The sequence below is a fragment of the Blennius ocellaris genome, assembly GCF_963422515.1.
Source record: "Blennius ocellaris genome assembly, chromosome: 7".
NCBI lineage: Eukaryota > Metazoa > Chordata > Actinopteri > Blenniiformes > Blenniidae > Blennius > Blennius ocellaris.
This window is the reverse complement of record NC_137656.1, coordinates 4927726-4943459: the sequence shown is the minus strand read 5'-3', so window position 1 is coordinate 4943459 and position 15734 is coordinate 4927726. Positions and strand designations below refer to the sequence as shown.

Below are 15734 nucleotides of genomic sequence, written 5' to 3'. Positions count from 1 at the left end.
CAGCCCCGTAATTCAATCTTTAAAATCTTTCTTTGTTGTGACGCAGAGTGTACGTGATGATCTTTTTATGTATTCACAAAACCAAACAATTACCATGGAAAATGACTATAATCTCAACATAAAGTACATTTTATTGGACCCTTTTAAGTAAAAAATAGTGAAATATCCTAAAAACTTCTCCCATAGCTGTTGCATTATGCATATTTTTACAAACTCATCTTCAAAGACTAATAGTAGTTTGCTATTTTTCATGACAGTATCACTGATATCTTAGCTCGGGTCTCAGTGCTGTCTTGTTTCTGCTACTCTTTAAACATTTGTTTGAAAATCTTTGTTTTCTTTCAAATTTTTATGCTTCGCTTGGTGGCTTGGCGGCCAGATTGGAGCATCTCGTTGGCCGAATTTGGCCCACGGGTATTTTGTTGGACACCCCTGGTGTCGGAGAAGGATGTATGATATTGCCTGAAATGTTTGTATGTAAGTATCATCTTCACATATAGTCTTCTCCTCACAGAAATACTGACTCCAAACATTTGCATGTCCATGTGGCATTCAGATAAAACAAGCAAACCCAGTACATAATGATGAATTACAGCTTTATTTCAAAGGTCAAGTAAGCCAGTCAACAGCTCAGACCACTTTGTATTTCCACTCCAGAACATGGGCTTTGAAGACAAAACTGTAGCACATCATATGATCTATACAAAACGAATTACAAAAGGGAAAAAAAAGAAAAGAAAAGTGAAAAGAGAAACACAAGTTGAGACTAAGGGGGAAAGTTTGCATATGTGTCGCGGTGAATTTGAAATACAAAACAACAGAACAAGTTGTTCCTCCATCATGACATCGGTTTTGGTACGCACTGTAGGCACATTCAGCAATGCTACAATATTCACATGCGATAAGTGTATACAGTGACGCAGACATTCTGCTTCCAAACTCTGTACATTTTCTTTGTTTTTTGCTTTTGTTTTGCTAGATGGTGGGGTAAAGATTTAGAGGAGCCACGGTAGGTCTGCTGTGCTGCCTTTAACGCAGCACCATGACGTTTGGTTTGGTGTTTTAATAGAAACCAGGACAGGAAAGGCACTTCAAAGTGTGGATATCCCTGCGATTTCCCGGCGGTCCCGTCCTAAGCCTTCAAAAATTAAAAAGGGTTGGTCGGTTGACTCCCTACAATATTTCAAGTCCTCCAATTGGCCAAGGGGGAATCTGAAAGAGACAGGAAGGGAAGGAGAAGTCATTTAAGGGTTAACAACATGGGTCAGAAAGGAAATGTCAAGTGAAGAATGAAATCCAGAATTTATGAAAGGGCAGATTTGATGTTGAGAGAAACTTACAAAGAAAAAAAAAAAGGGTCTTCTGAACTGTGTGTTGAGGTTTTAGCCCTCAATGGGAACCTCTTGAACTATGTGTGTATTCAACGTTTTGTCCATGGACATCTCCTGAGGAAAAACACAGAAATTCAGTCAGGTCAGTGTCGTATATAAGTACAGCGTAGCACATAACATCGACTTGAACAAACTCTTTTGGGAATTTGTTTTAGAGCTGACAGAGAATAGACAAAAGAAAGAGACCGTGTTTTCTTGGTCTTTTACTTTGTGGTCAGAGCTGAGAGGAGGTGAAGTCGTGCTTCTTATTTTTAACAGTTTATTTTGTTTATATCAATTTCCAAAGCAAGGCATTTGCAGATTTATGTTGGTGGAAGCACTGACATCAATTATTATTCATGTTATTAATTTTTTCCCCCAAGCAAATAGTCAGGCTCTGATCTGTACTCTCATAAATCCTTAAAAAAAATTAAAATGCCAACCTGACTGCTGTAGCTATTTACTTATTTATAAATGAACTACGACTTATCCGAGCCGAGGATTTTGAGCTTCAATAATGCCCAAAAGGGCTTTATTTATATGGCTCATTTAGCCTGGGCCCCATGTTTTTCAAGCTTTAATTAATCTTAAATATGTATGTACCACTGAACTGAGCTCCACTGCGAGCTGCATCTGATGTGCCATGTCGCAGATTTGTGGCTTTGGCTCCTCCGGCAGCTTCTCCGGACACGTCTCCTCAGCAGCAGCAGCAGCAACATCCTGCGTACGAAAGGGTAAGCAGTGGTCAGAGATAAGGTGGACGATAGCCTCACGCGCTCTTTGGAGCGGAGACATGTACTGAAATAATCAAACTGGAGTGCAAAGAGGGAAACTCACAATGACGGCTTCATTTGCAGGTGCATCAGGCTCAGGCTCAGGCTCTGCAGGGGCCATATGTATAGTTTCTTTTTGCTCGCTGAGGGTGTCAGTGATGGCCATGGTTGCCTACAAGTCACAGAGGAAGGAGAACTTAAGATTTTGCTTCAAAAAAGTTTTGAAAATTATTTCCATTTACAAAGAAACGACAGAGACGCCAAACATGATGTTTACCTACAGCTAAAATGTGCTTCTGATGAAGATCAGATAACTTTGAATTGAAGTTGCAAGCTCTCAAAATGCTGTGCTATATCATGCAACAGCTGCAATGTCTGGTAGACTTTTGTTTCTTGTCACGGGGCTTACCTCCTCTGCAGCAGCCGACTCAGCGATGGCGCTCTCCACTGCTGAGGCAGACTCTGTCACAACAAAGTCTTCAACCAATGCTTCTTCCATCAGCTGAGGGGCAAGAAAATAACAAAGTAAGAAAGGCCAATGCCACCAGCTGACAACTCCTGCTATGTCTATATTTCTTATCATCAACTATCGAGGAACCTGAGACAAAAAAAATTCCTTATACTAGTTACTTCTGGCTGCAGCAATCATCCATCTGATCAAATCGATTATGAACATTTGAGAATTGCGCGGCCCAAAAGTGGTTGGAACGGTCAAATTACAGCAAAAAGTTCTGGCTTTAAACCAGTTTTGGCTTTTTGGTACAGTATATTGTTTTACGTCACTCCTCTGCAAAAATACATCATTGTTCAATTAATTCAGGGATTTTCATAATGAGTAAGAATAAGGATATTTTTTCACATTATAAGATGTAATTATTGCCAGATCATGATATCCAGGAGCAGTAAAAAGTAGAAACAATTCTTGTGCTAATTAGAGGTATATTATATCTAGTATATATAGTCTGCAACTGTTGTCACACTGATATTTTAGCACAAACTCACATTTTTTTTAGTGCAATGAGATTAAGTAGAATTATGAATAAAAACAGTCAGTATTTAATTTATTTAATGAAAAATAACTACTAAGTTTAGCCCTTTACTTGAAAACTTTATTTAAAAATATTTTTTGAAATTGTTTATTCATTCATGCATTCAGGTTTTATTTGTGGACTATAAGATAAATAATTAGGTGAATATTATTGTTTTAATATTTATCACATGCAACCCTGAGTAGCGCCTGTAAGCTCATTATATGTGACATATAATGACACTAAAGCTATTCTATTCTATTCTATTCTATTCTATTCTTACCTCTTTGGTATCAGTAAGAGGGGATTCTTCTGCAGGGACCTCAGGGATGACCTCTGGCAGCTACAAACAAAAGCTCCACATTAAGAGGGTAACGTTCATATTTCTAGTTCAGCATTAGTCATACGACAAGGACAATTAAAATTCATAAGGGTTTCAAAATGTACTTTTTCCTTCAAGCTCAATGAGAAAATTCTTACCGTTGGGATTTCCTCTGATTGGACCGGAACATCCTGACCAAAAGAAATACATTTTCAGACTTTGCTAATAGGTCTTGGCTTCATATAGATGAGAAAACATGCTGAGGAATGTGGAGGAAATGAGCTTTATAAAGCCTGTTTGAATATCAGTATACCACCACAAACACAAGCCTAAATACAAAACAAAAACAGTGGTTTCCAACATGGGGAGCACAAAGCTGTGGTGAAGGTGATCAGAATAAATTTTTGAATAAAGAAAACCACAGTTTAAGGAAGGTGTCTGCTTTTAAAAGTTCATGATTGTTTGGCCTTCTTGTAATGTTTTGGTGTATCAGAGAAAAGGTTGGGAAACACTGCTTCAAACCACATGCAGCACATGAACAAACCACACAAACAAAATGTGCTGTAAGAGGTTTCGCTCCATTGATAGGAATGATTTGAAAACACCGAAAAGAAGAGGACAGTAGTTTTCTAAATGAGGTAGCACCTCTGTGATTGCACCATCTTCAGCGGGGGCTTCGGGTGCGTCTTCCTCTTCAGCCAACACTTCAATTTCACCTTTATCCTCTTCCTCCTCTGGTCGGGGGGCTTCACAAACGGCAATTTCCACCTCTTGCTCGGACACGCTGATCTCCAAGACTTCCTCCGCCACGGTTTCCGCGGCCACTTCCTGTGGTGCAAGCTCTACCTCGGCTGAAATCTCCTCCGTTACAGGCGCTTCTTCTTCTTTTGGCTCTTCGGGGGCTTCTGTTACGGGCTCTGGTATGACATTTTCTTCTTCTGCTTCGACTTCAGTTGCGGTTTCTTCCGCTGCCGGGGCGTCCACTTCGCAGACGTCATGCGTCTGCACATGCAAAGTCAACACGGCACACGTTAAGACGGCATGCAACATGCAACCACTGATAGTTTACAGTGACACTCCATGAACACGGTATGACAGGACACTCCGGTAACATGCATGATCAAAACTCTACACTGCAATGATCACATAACTAGTGTGAAGCCGCGTCTTACCTGCTCGATTTCTGTCTCTGTAACTGTGGTGATGACTGTTGTAACCTGGAAAATGATACATTGCATATGACTAAACAGAAGGATGATTCAAAACAACGAATTATCTAATAAATCATCAAAGGAACGGCTGTGAAATTGCTACTTTCATACTAATGGTTTTGTTTCTGCAAATCAAACCTCTTATTATCTTGTTTTTACGATTTTTTTTGTCAGTAATTAATATCAGAGTGATCTTTTATCTAGTGAGAGATTTGCTGATGAATTATACCTTTTTTGTATCTGACTGTAAGAGAATGTGACATCAGGCGAAAGTGGGGCTGCTACTCAGAAAGCTGTGATTTCACTGCAGCTTTCAACACTTTTCTATTGAAGGGATTGTCTTCTGTTCACTCTCTGCTGCTCCGAGGCTAAAGTGTATGAGTGGAGGCTTTGTGTGGGTCTGTGCTGTTGTTTACACACGCAAGCAAAACAACACTTAAATCTGCCTCTATAACTCATATATTGAACTGAATGGAAAGTCAAGTTTTATAAATTACTTCTATAACCACAGTTTAAAGACTGAAAGTTTAAAGTTGTTTTAGTTTGGGGTTTTATTCAAAATAAAAATGGAAATCTGCATTAAAGGAATTCAGTTTTATCTACAGTATATAGGGCCAATGGCATTTTTACAGCGAAAAACTATTCCACATGAGCAAACAATGGATAACGCAATGGAAAAAGACTTCCTGTAACAACTACTAACTTCGTCATGGTTGTGAAAATCTTTTACTATTTTAATACATTATTAACTGCTACTGAGACCGTGTCTGCATTTGTTTCCTCAATTAATGAATATATTGACAATGTCATTCACTATCCATATTTTTGATAAGCAAACTGCATAAAACCTGCAGAGGAAAAAAAAAAATTCTCCCAGAAATGCAGCATGTACATATTATTACATTACTGGCTCATTTAATACATTTTATAATTTTCAGTGCTTTTTTAGCCGTCAAATTTGATCCACTTTATTCACTGCAGACAATTTCTAATCATGACTATTTGGACTCTGGGAAGAAACTAGAGAAAATCCATCCATGCACAGGAAGAATATGCAAGCTCAGACTCACTATATTCTCACAGTGAGACCAGATGTCTCCAAGCCTATAATCAGCTTTTCAAAAAATCAAAGCTGGTTCAACTTGTGAAGTGTCAGTTTGAGTTATGCTTCTGTCTTACTGACTCCAGGTCCGCCTCTGGCACATACCGCAGAGCTTCACTGCCCAACTCTATGTTTGAGTAAGGGGTGAGTGCCTCTAAAAAAAAAAAAGGTTTTCTTACCTCACTCTCCACAGGAAGCTCTAGTGGAGGCTCAGCTGAGGGTACGACCTGTAAACAGAAATACAGAAAGGAGTTTATTTAAAGGATCCCTCAAAAAGAAAACACACATTTATATCGAATGTATAGGGTTGGTAAAAAAAAAAAAAGTGTGTCTAATTATAAAATACTCTTTACGATTATACCATGCAGTTAAAAATGTGTTTCAAATGTTACACTGGATACTATTATCCTTTTTGTGACTTTTTAAAGGTCGTGCTTTGGGAGGAGTGCACACAGGAAGCCTAAAAATGCCCCCAAAGCAAATCGACGTGGACCAAAGCAGAACTGATTTCTTCAAGGATTTCAACTGAGAAACGCCAGTGAACACGTCTTCTCTGTCCAAAAAAGGAGAAAAATAGAAATTGCCTCAATTTAGAATGTTTTCAGATCATTTATCGGGGCTACATAAACACAAACAGCTAAAGCACACACACACTGTGTACACACTGTGCTTTGTGTGTAGCTGGAGCTGGGCAGGGGGGGAAGGAACATTATGCTTTTTACAGGAATGTTACAACCAATTGCATAACAGGAAGGTGTTACTCCCCCTTCTTAGTACTTCTATATGTTCACAAAACCCATTTATATCCATCAGAAAATCATCTCATTCAGATGCAAATTTATCAAATTTATCAATTCAGAATAATACCTTCAATTAATCTTATTGAAATGTTGTTTTTCCATATTTCTCAGATCAGGATCCAGGTCACCCAGATTTCTCTTTGGCTCCGCCAGCCGCCTAATCGGCCACAGGCAACGCCCCCTTGTGCAGCCAAGTGTGCTGAGTGGCGATGGCACTCACAGGGAATGGTGCATAAATATTGTACACCTCTTGAGCCCGGCGATAAATTATTTAACCTCCGGTCTTGCACCGGTTTCTCTTCAATGTAGGACAAAAAACACACACAAGACAGTCGGTCGCCGACTTACGACTTTTTGTATTATTTCGCCACACAAAAACATGATAAAATCGGTCACAATCTGATAACCTCTACAACTTTCTTTTTTGATATCCGTATCAATAAATGAGGACTCCAATGTGTGGGGTTTTAGAGAATACTTCAGAAAAGGCCGAGTGGGCAAATATGCACACGTAGACGACAAGGGTAAATATGTGCTCCGGTAGAGCCTTGGAGGGATGGTATAGGGGACTGAAGGGGGGGGGGGGGGGGGGGGGTTGGGTTGGCTGTATGCCTTCCTTTTGCTCGGCAGTAAAATGCTCACACATGCACACACACACATGCACACGTGTGGCTACATACAGAATACACACCCCCCTTCGCCTGTCCCAGCAGCAGAACACTTTGTACCAAACTGATCTCAACACAGATGCAGCCTCAAACCAGAGCTGATCTCACTCTTTAATGCCTGCATTAAGAAAAGAATGCTTCTATTCATTGTATGTATCATTCTAAAATGTTTTTTTTCCCCCCACTGTTTATAATCCCAACAATTAAAATGTTGACGTCAGATTAACAAAACCCAAGTGAATGATGGAGATAGTTCAAGCTCTGTATTATAGTATTATATGTTGTTTTATATTCTCTTAAGTTATATACACTTGGTTAGCATTAACTAATGAGTGAACCTATTTTCTACAGCTCAGAGGAGGTAGCAGCTCAGATAGGACACCGTGTACTCAACGTCTGTCACCTCCATCTTTATGCTCACACGTGCACTGTCGAGGTCTTTAACGGATGGACGGGAAAATAATTTATGTTTTTTTAAATAGAGACACAGATCAAAACACCAAAATGCAATCGAAACAAGAGTTACGCTGATTGGCTAACACGAAGGGAGGATATTTTAGAAAAAAAGAGCAGCTAAATTCACTCTGGACACTGTGTACTCACAGGCCAGCAACATCAGTTTAACTTTTTAGGCCTTATGCACACAAAGATTTAAAATAATAATTATCTTTCAAAGTTAACAACATTTGTAAAACAAAATTCACTTTTACTAAAATTTACCACACCATCATCTGCCATCACATAACAAAAAAGGACAGCACAAGTTACTGTACTGTTCTCTGGGTACATGTCATGTAAAGTTGCATGATAAAAACATGCACCTAGTCCATGTCCTGGTATGCAAATGGAACGGTTTTCAACCAGTCTCAAGTTCTGACATGTACAGCATTGTTTCTCCATGTTAAACTTTTCTGATCATTTTCATGTAAAAGGGACCTTAGTTTGCTTGACGACTAAGAAATGTTGGAGAAAAGTTGGTGAGAAGTACTGAAATAAAGACCATGTTAAGAAATTAAGCACGATGTTTAAGCTATGAGAAGTTAGTAGATTCCAGCAGAACACCATATTCTCAAAGTTACACTCCTAATGCTTTTCGAACCCAGTCGCTCTTCTATTCAGAAGAAAACCTGGGGTATAGTTGCAATCAACATTCCACATTTGAAGGCCATCTTGCAAAACGTGGTCTACTTTGATTTTGGAAGGAAAATACAGTTTAAAAAAAAATGTGCCAAACAAAACAACAAAAGCATTGTGACGTATAAAAGAGAAGTTGTTAAACAGATGCCCACATAATATCGAAACAAAAGAGGGGTGGAGATGTAGGCGATGTGCAGTGAATGCTCGAGCTAACAAAGGTCCATACTGTCCCTGAAAACAAACCTATAAAAGTTGCCAGGAAATGTGAGAAGTGCAGTGAATGTATGTGTGTACATGTGGAGGAAAGACGGGGAGGAGGAGGAGGAGGAGGAGGAGGAGGAGGAGGGTCCACACATGGTTTTCTATACCAACTGATCATTTTCCTTCCTAGTTCACCTTTAGTAGCTACCTTTGTCTGTCTGCTGCTGTCTTTCTTTCTCTCTCCTTTTCTCTAAAAACCCTCACACGCCATTAAAGTCAATGAGATTGCTTGTGAACTACTGGGAAGCCAGAAAGTGGATGAAACCCCAAGTCATGCCTTCAGCAGAAGCTTGTCACAGACTCTAAAAAGGTCGAGGCAGCTGTCCACGTAAGCTCCCCCTCAGTGCTCAAATACCAAAGGCTTGAACTGTAGGCATCACAGAGACACGCGCTTCAACAAGCAGCAATGCATTCCCTCACCTCCCAAACATAGCACTCACTATCCCCCAACGCAGCCCCGGCCTCCCTCAAGCAAAGACCCGATGATAAAGGGAAGATGGGTTGATGAACAAGTGATGAGCGCACAGGCTAATTGTGGCTCTGAGGCCGAGACAGGAGAGAAAAGAAGCAGGGGAGAAGAAGTGAAGGATAGAGGAAATGGTGATGTGTGTGTGTGTGTGTGTGTGGGGGGGGGGGGGGGTGGGGGGTGGGGTGGACTCTACATGGGGAAGAATGGGAGCTCGACGCAAGGAGTGGGTACACAATGTTCAACCAAGCCAAAAGCCACGCCTACCATCGCTCCAAGCTTCGTATAGACATTGGAAAAAGAAAGAGAAGAGAAAACAGAAAACGAGACACACTCAGCAGGTCTACAGGTCAGGGTGGTGGGTTCACACTCACCTGAGTCTCCGTGACCACATCGAGGAGCGGTGGGGCCTGCTGTTGGCCCCAAAGCCAGCTGAACACGAGCCCCATTTACGCCCGTTTCGACTCTACTATCTATCAACCGGCAGAGCTAAATGTTAGCCCGACGCGTGATGCGCAGACCGAACGCTTTCGTGCTAAACTGTGGCTGCAGGTGCACGCAAAAAGAAAAAGAAAAGCTCATAAAACAAAATGAATAAAGGTTTACTCGAATAATGTGCACATAAGTTGCAATAGTGTACAATTTGCAGTTTAGGAAGGTGCGTGAATGTCTGAACGGTCAGTTTCTGTGCGTCTGAGCCGAGCACATCTGCGAGCGGTGAAGGAGCGAGGTAAGAAATAAGGGAAAGGGAGAACTGAGCTGTGAGATAGAGGGAAGGGAGGGAGGGAGACATGGGAGAGGAGGAGGGAGGTCGAGGCGACAGGGCGGAAAGGGGGGAGGGGGGGTGGGTGGGGGGGGTGGATACAGCCAAAATCATAAAACTACATAATGACAGTCAGTGCATCTCCTATAGGAACCCCTTTACAGGCCCAGTATAGCTTCGCGGATAAAGACCACAGGCCTCCGGGGGCCGGAGTTTACAAGCTGAACGTCCTAAGTGAACGGGTCGATGACCAGAGGGAACCACCAGAGAACTCCGAAAAGTCGTAACACCACGGCCACTAATAGCACCTTTGCTTCTCCGCTGATGCCTGCATTCACATGTGCACCAACACATATGTGAGCACACGCATGTGCGTCACATGGGGCCGTGGCTCTTCCGCTGGAGGACAGCGCCGTGAGTCTGAGTCTGCGCTGAGACTCAGAAGATAAACATGTATGCGCAGCGCGGCGGCCGACACAGAACATTCTGTTCCCAACGTACAGAGCTTTATGGGCATTGGTGCCATTTCGTATATTTTGAGTCAAATACCAAGCGTCAGAAGATAGATGTGCAATAAAAGATGTTGTACAGTTAAAGTGTACGCTATGTACATTTTATTGGATGAACAACAACCAACTGCACAAAGGCCAAACTTAACCTAAGATTAGCTATTGATGAAGTTGAATCTTTCACATACATATTCAAATCCAGATAGCCGATCAACACCTCAGTTCAAAACCAAACACAATCTGTTAAATTTTTTTACCGAATCAAATCCCATCCGCCTTTCCAAAAAGGCAACAATTCAAAGACGCATGCTTAAGATGAATTCTGATTTACTATAGCCAACGTCAAACTCGAGCCAATCCCCCCTCTGGCACAGCTGTCAGTCACTCCGCTATTTTCCCATCCCCCCCTGGTTAAATAGAACACGTTCTTCACTCTGTCTTTACAGGCTCTACCAATCCTGCCTTGCTGCTTTTGCAAGGCTTCAACTGCTCCACGTGTTTTTTCACGTTCTGCTTGTTATATTCCTTGCGGCAAGAAGCAAACTAGATCCTAACCCAAACCCTGGTGAGATGCTATACCTGGGCTAGTGTATACTTGAGTAAACCAGCATCGTGAGGTGTTTTTAAAAAAAGGTTTTCAGAAATGGTAAAATAACTGGATCTCAGACAATGCTCCTTCCAAGGTACAATGGCAGAGAGTCATAATTGATTATATTCCACTCGACTACTTAACATGTAAACTACACTCCAAAGATGATGTCTTCCACAGACCATGGGAACCCTTCCTGGCACATATTGGATTAAATGTTTCCACTATTCCTACAAGAGGCTTTGTGCTATAGACACAAATTGTTGTATTTTTTTGATTCTTATCTATTTGCTTTTTTATATAACTAGTTGTATACTCACCAACTCTTTCTTTACCGATACAGTTGTTTAGTACATGACGTATATCCTGAGCTTAACACCTGTTTGACTTTGACTGTTTATCATAACATATATATGAGGCAAGTGTGTTTGTGTTTTGTTAAGTTGTTAAAAACCTCATAAATATATTGAAAGAAAAATATTGAATCTGTACCTACCAAACATGTTTTACTTGATGATCAACATTCAACTTTCAAATTATTGTTCATGAATGTAAGAGAGAAGCATTCCTACCTCAGGAACTGGTTCAATTTCAGGAATGGCAGGTTCGGCCTCCTGTGGTACAGCAGCTTCAGCTGTAGGGGGCTCCACAACGAGCGGCGTCTCAACACCTTCCTCAACGACAGGCGCTCGAACCTCAACCTCTGCACAAGTCTCTTCAAGTAACACAGGTTCGGCCTCAGGCGCCTTTACCTCAACTGAAATGGGTTCTGGGATTGGTTCTGGTTCTGGGACTGGTTCTGGAACTTGGACTGGTTCTTGGACTGGTTCTTGGACTGGTTCTGGGATTGGTTCTGGTTCTGCTTCTGGTTCATGGACTGGTTCGTGGACTGGTTCTGGGATTGGTTCTGGTTCTGGTTCGTGGACTGGTTCTGGGATTGGTTCTGGAATTGGTTCTGGGATTGGTTCCGGGACTGGTTCTGCTTTGGGTATCTCCACAACAGGGATAACAATGGGAACAGGCTCTGGGATCTTCTCAGGGATCTTCTCCGGGGCTGGAGCTGGAGCTGGAGCCGGAGCTGGAGTTGGAGCTTTAGCAGGAGCTGGAGCCGGAGCCGGAGCCGGAGCTTTAGTTGGAGCTTTAGCCGGTTTCTTTGGGGTGGCTGAAGGGGGAGCACATACTGCAATGGCTGGGCTACCTTTAGCCTGTGGGTTGGTTAACTGTCTCTCTTCAATCGCTCTCTTCAGGGCTTGCTGCAAGGGTGAAAAACACAGAAATATCTCGATTAATGATTGCTGTCTTGTCATTGAGCTTAATCTTTGAACAGTCTCACACAATAAATGTTAAAAATAAAATGATTATTTCTCAATTTTTATGATAAGCTAAAGTTTAAAAGCTAAAAAATTGTGAGGTGCAACCTTTCTGGTTGCTTATGATTAGTGTAGTTATGCATTGAAATTGCAAAATCATATGCCTAAGGATAAAGATGCAACACAAAGAGCGGTAAATAGCGATTTGAGAAGCCATTCCTGATGCTGGTGTGAGTCCGTGGTTCGTTCACGTACATGTCTGTCTGTCTGTACAAATACCAGGCATGCCATCCGAGGCAGGTCCGGCGTGTTTTTCAGCTCTGGACAATACCCCTTTCGGCTTTGATGAACGTTTTTTAGGAGCGCAGACCACTGTGAGGGAGGGGATGACTGGAAGTGGGCCCAGCAAAGCGAGTTAGATAATGGGGGCTAATTAGTTGAATCAGAGCGGTCCTGACAGGTCTGGTGAAGCGGGAATGGAAACCGCGCGAGTCAGCAGCACCGATGGGTGCCCTGCGGAGCAGACAGTGGACCTAATCACATCATAATCAGGTTCTAATCAGGTTACAATCACTCGCTAAAAATGCTTTTGTTAGGCTGGCAGCCAGGAAGGCATTTGCAGCACTGTAAGCCGACAGACCATGTGTGTGTGCATGTAAGCTGATGTGTGTGTGTGTGCCTGTCTTGCTAGTCACTGTCAAAACAACCCCTCCCTTCTCTGTGCCCATGCACAGCTTGATACCTAGAAACTCACTATCAGATATTTTTGATTCTTCTGAATCTTTCACTGTATTCCTAATAGTGGCTGAAGGTGAGAAACACACATGCAAAGGCATGTGTGCTCAAAGAGGAGTTCTCAGTTTGTTGTCTTCAAGTGTCCGGCAGCTCCTTCTCTCCCCTTGGCCTGATATTTCCAAGAGAACTGGCGATAACAAGCGGCTGCAGATGACTTCACGGGCCATTTTTATCAGAGCGTCACCGATGGACTATGAAAGAACCAGAGAAACTGTGCAGACACCAGTCTGGCGAAAAAGCAGACAAGGCATTCCTACAGTCAACACATTACCAAATACAGCTGTGGGGTGTTGAGAGTCACGGAGTGCACGGCCCAACAAGCCGCAGGCTTTGGGGAGTGGGGAGTGGGGAGAGTTGAGTGGGGGAGAATGCCACAAGGATTCAAGACTGAGAGGCCTGTGCAGAACTAGAAGCTCCTAATGATCATTTAGTGAGAGATTTAATGATCCTCTTCACACCACATATGAAACAAAGAGATGTGTGTTTGAAAAAGTCGAGAATTAGTGGGGGCCATGCAGCCCTGAGTGATGGAGTAACCTTCACTCCTCAAGTAACGAGAGCCCCTGCTCGCTCAGCTACCCCGCCCCCACCCCCACCCCTTCGTCACACCCACTCCCACTCTTCTAGCACTGAATGTTCAAAAGTGAAATTTTTTTTCGAGTTACCTAAGAGGAGAGGGGAGGTAACTAAAATGATCCTGTCACTTTTGATGCTGCTTCAGCGTGTTGAATTATGTAGTGAGTGTAGCCCTAACCAAAGACACTATGTGCCCTCAATGCACCGTGTAGTGCTGCCAGCATTAAAGACATTCTATTCGCACCAGAAGGTGAAACTTTGCATGGTTGTGTGCAATAAAAACAAAAATGTGGAATGAGAAATATCCGCTTTGATGGATTTAACGCAAAAGCGCACAAATGACGCGCGTTACGCGCAGGAATAAATAATTAAAAAAAAGAAAAGCAAACGTCTCTTTGTCTACTATTTATTATTGTCCAGTCGGATCAAATCACCTGCAACTTAGATTCGTTGTATTATGTCGATTTAGTGGAGATCCGTGCGTTTTATTGCAGCAACCTTGTAGTTTGGCCAGATTTTACGCACGGCGCACGGAGAGCGCTCCACTCACTGCGCGCATCAGAAAACCTTCCACAAAGCCTAAATGTGAGCTGTTAAATACGCACACGATTACTTCAGGTGGTGTGATCGCAAAACCTATGAACCATATTGCTCATTTGTCTGTAGTATTTATAACGGTACAGTTTCATCGCATGTTTAGAAGCTTAATTGAAATTGGATTAACGGCGCACTGACGTCAGAGGCCGCTGTGTCTTTTTTTAATTTCTTTTCTTTTCTTTTCTCATTTTCTTTTCTTTTCTTCTCTTCTCTTTTCTTTTCTGTTTTTACTTATGTTCTAATTTAACAAAAACCTTGGATTCCACAGGAAAAGGAGTGAAACGACTGCTTGGCGAGATCTTGACGCGAAGTAAACAACCCGGTGGGTAAAGTGCGCTTGTCGCCACTTACCACTCTCCTCCTGCGGCGCGCGTTCTTCTTCCTGTTGCTGGGCATCCTGGCGAGAGGCTGGTGCAAACGAGGAAAACAACCGGGGAAGAAATGACACGAGCAGAGAGGCCGACTGAACACAGAGGATGTTTATAAAGCACCCCCGATCCCTCTGTTACCTTTGCACGGAACCTATGGGAGCACCGGGATGGAGGATGGGGGCGTGGAGAGGCAGAGCGCACGCAAGAGGCGCACAGCGTGGACTCACCCCCACCTCCGTCACGCGCACGTGCGGGACAGCTTGGTCAGTTGGTGGATTATGTTATGCAACCTCTCCATCAACGCAAAGAGAGACACACACAGAAAGAGAGAGAGAGAGAGAGAGAGAGAGAGAGAGAGAGAGAGAGAGAGAGCGCCACACCCCCTCCCCTGGATTACACACTTTTTTTGGCACACATGGCAACCACGCTGCACATGCTCAAGTCTAGTAAATACTTTTTTTACTTCTATAACTACATTTTACTTTGTACTTTGTACTTTTGCATTCCATAATATAACAATGGTGGTATTCATTTGAAGTATATTACCAGGTGGAAACTATCAGCAAACCCCTCAGCATAAACAATGCATTCACTTTTTTCAAATACATTAGTCCCGGAGACAAAGAAAAGCTTTTGTCTCGCAGAATATTGTGAAAGACAGTATACAAATGTGTGTGTCTGTGCCACCGCCTCCATGTACTGCAAGTTGTGAGAGCACATTGTCTCCCAACTCTGTGTGTACAATCCCACACGCGTAAACAAAGAAGAAATCATGTCTGCTTTTGTTTTCTATCATCTCAGCTTCATTCATTTACTTCATATTGGTTGTCCTGTGTGGCTAAGCGTGTCGGTTGAGTCTTCATTTCTAGGGATTTTGACATTGTAGCCATTACAGACAGTGAGTTGATGGCATGCAATATGGCCGCTGGGCCCGAGGGCTCGGAGCTTGATTTATTCCTAACAGTGGGGGCAGATGGATTACATGCACACAGTGCTTTCACATGTCACCAGCACATGACGTTGAACCGGTGGCCTTTCCACTTTACTGAACCAAGACTTGGGGGAACCACAGCGTGCAGCTGCTGC

At 42.6% G+C, this 15734-nt stretch overlaps 1 protein-coding gene across 2 annotated transcripts; it reads right to left on the bottom strand.

Annotated features, from left to right (window-relative positions):
• Positions 1 to 579: 579 nt before the first annotated feature.
• Positions 580 to 14811, bottom strand: LOC308131934 (uncharacterized protein). Of its 2 annotated transcripts, XM_080498837.1 has the most exons (12): positions 14629 to 14811; positions 11572 to 12252; positions 5986 to 6033; positions 4666 to 4710; positions 4139 to 4495; positions 3652 to 3684; positions 3455 to 3514; positions 2553 to 2645; positions 2208 to 2315; positions 1974 to 2090; positions 1341 to 1445; positions 580 to 1212 (listed from the first exon to the last, which is right to left on the bottom strand). In XM_080498837.1, exons 1-11 carry the CDS (start codon positions 14671 to 14673, stop codon positions 1383 to 1385), a joined length of 1650 nt encoding a protein of 549 aa, XP_080354963.1. In that variant the 5' UTR covers positions 14674 to 14811; the 3' UTR covers positions 580 to 1212; positions 1341 to 1382. The 2 variants fall into 2 exon arrangements, with proteins under 2 accessions (XP_080354963.1, XP_080354964.1); XM_080498838.1 differs by lacking the exon at positions 4139 to 4495 and having other exon boundaries at positions 14629 to 14810.
• Between the last annotated feature and the right edge of the window lie 923 nt (positions 14812 to 15734).

Bases quoted from the DNA above. Each gene is read 5' to 3' on its own strand.
- LOC308131934 (XM_080498837.1), bottom strand. From the start codon at position 14,673: ATGCCCAGCAACAGGAAGAAGAACGCGCGCCGCAGGAGGAGAGTG. The intron at 4,711-5,985 runs GTAAGAAAACCT...ATCATTTTCCAG, and splicing joins AGCTTCCTGTGGAGAGTGAG to GTTACAACAGTCATCACCAC. The intron at 2,646-3,454 runs GTAAGAATAGAA...CTTGCCCCTCAG, and splicing joins CTCTTACTGATACCAAAGAG to CTGATGGAAGAAGCATTGGT.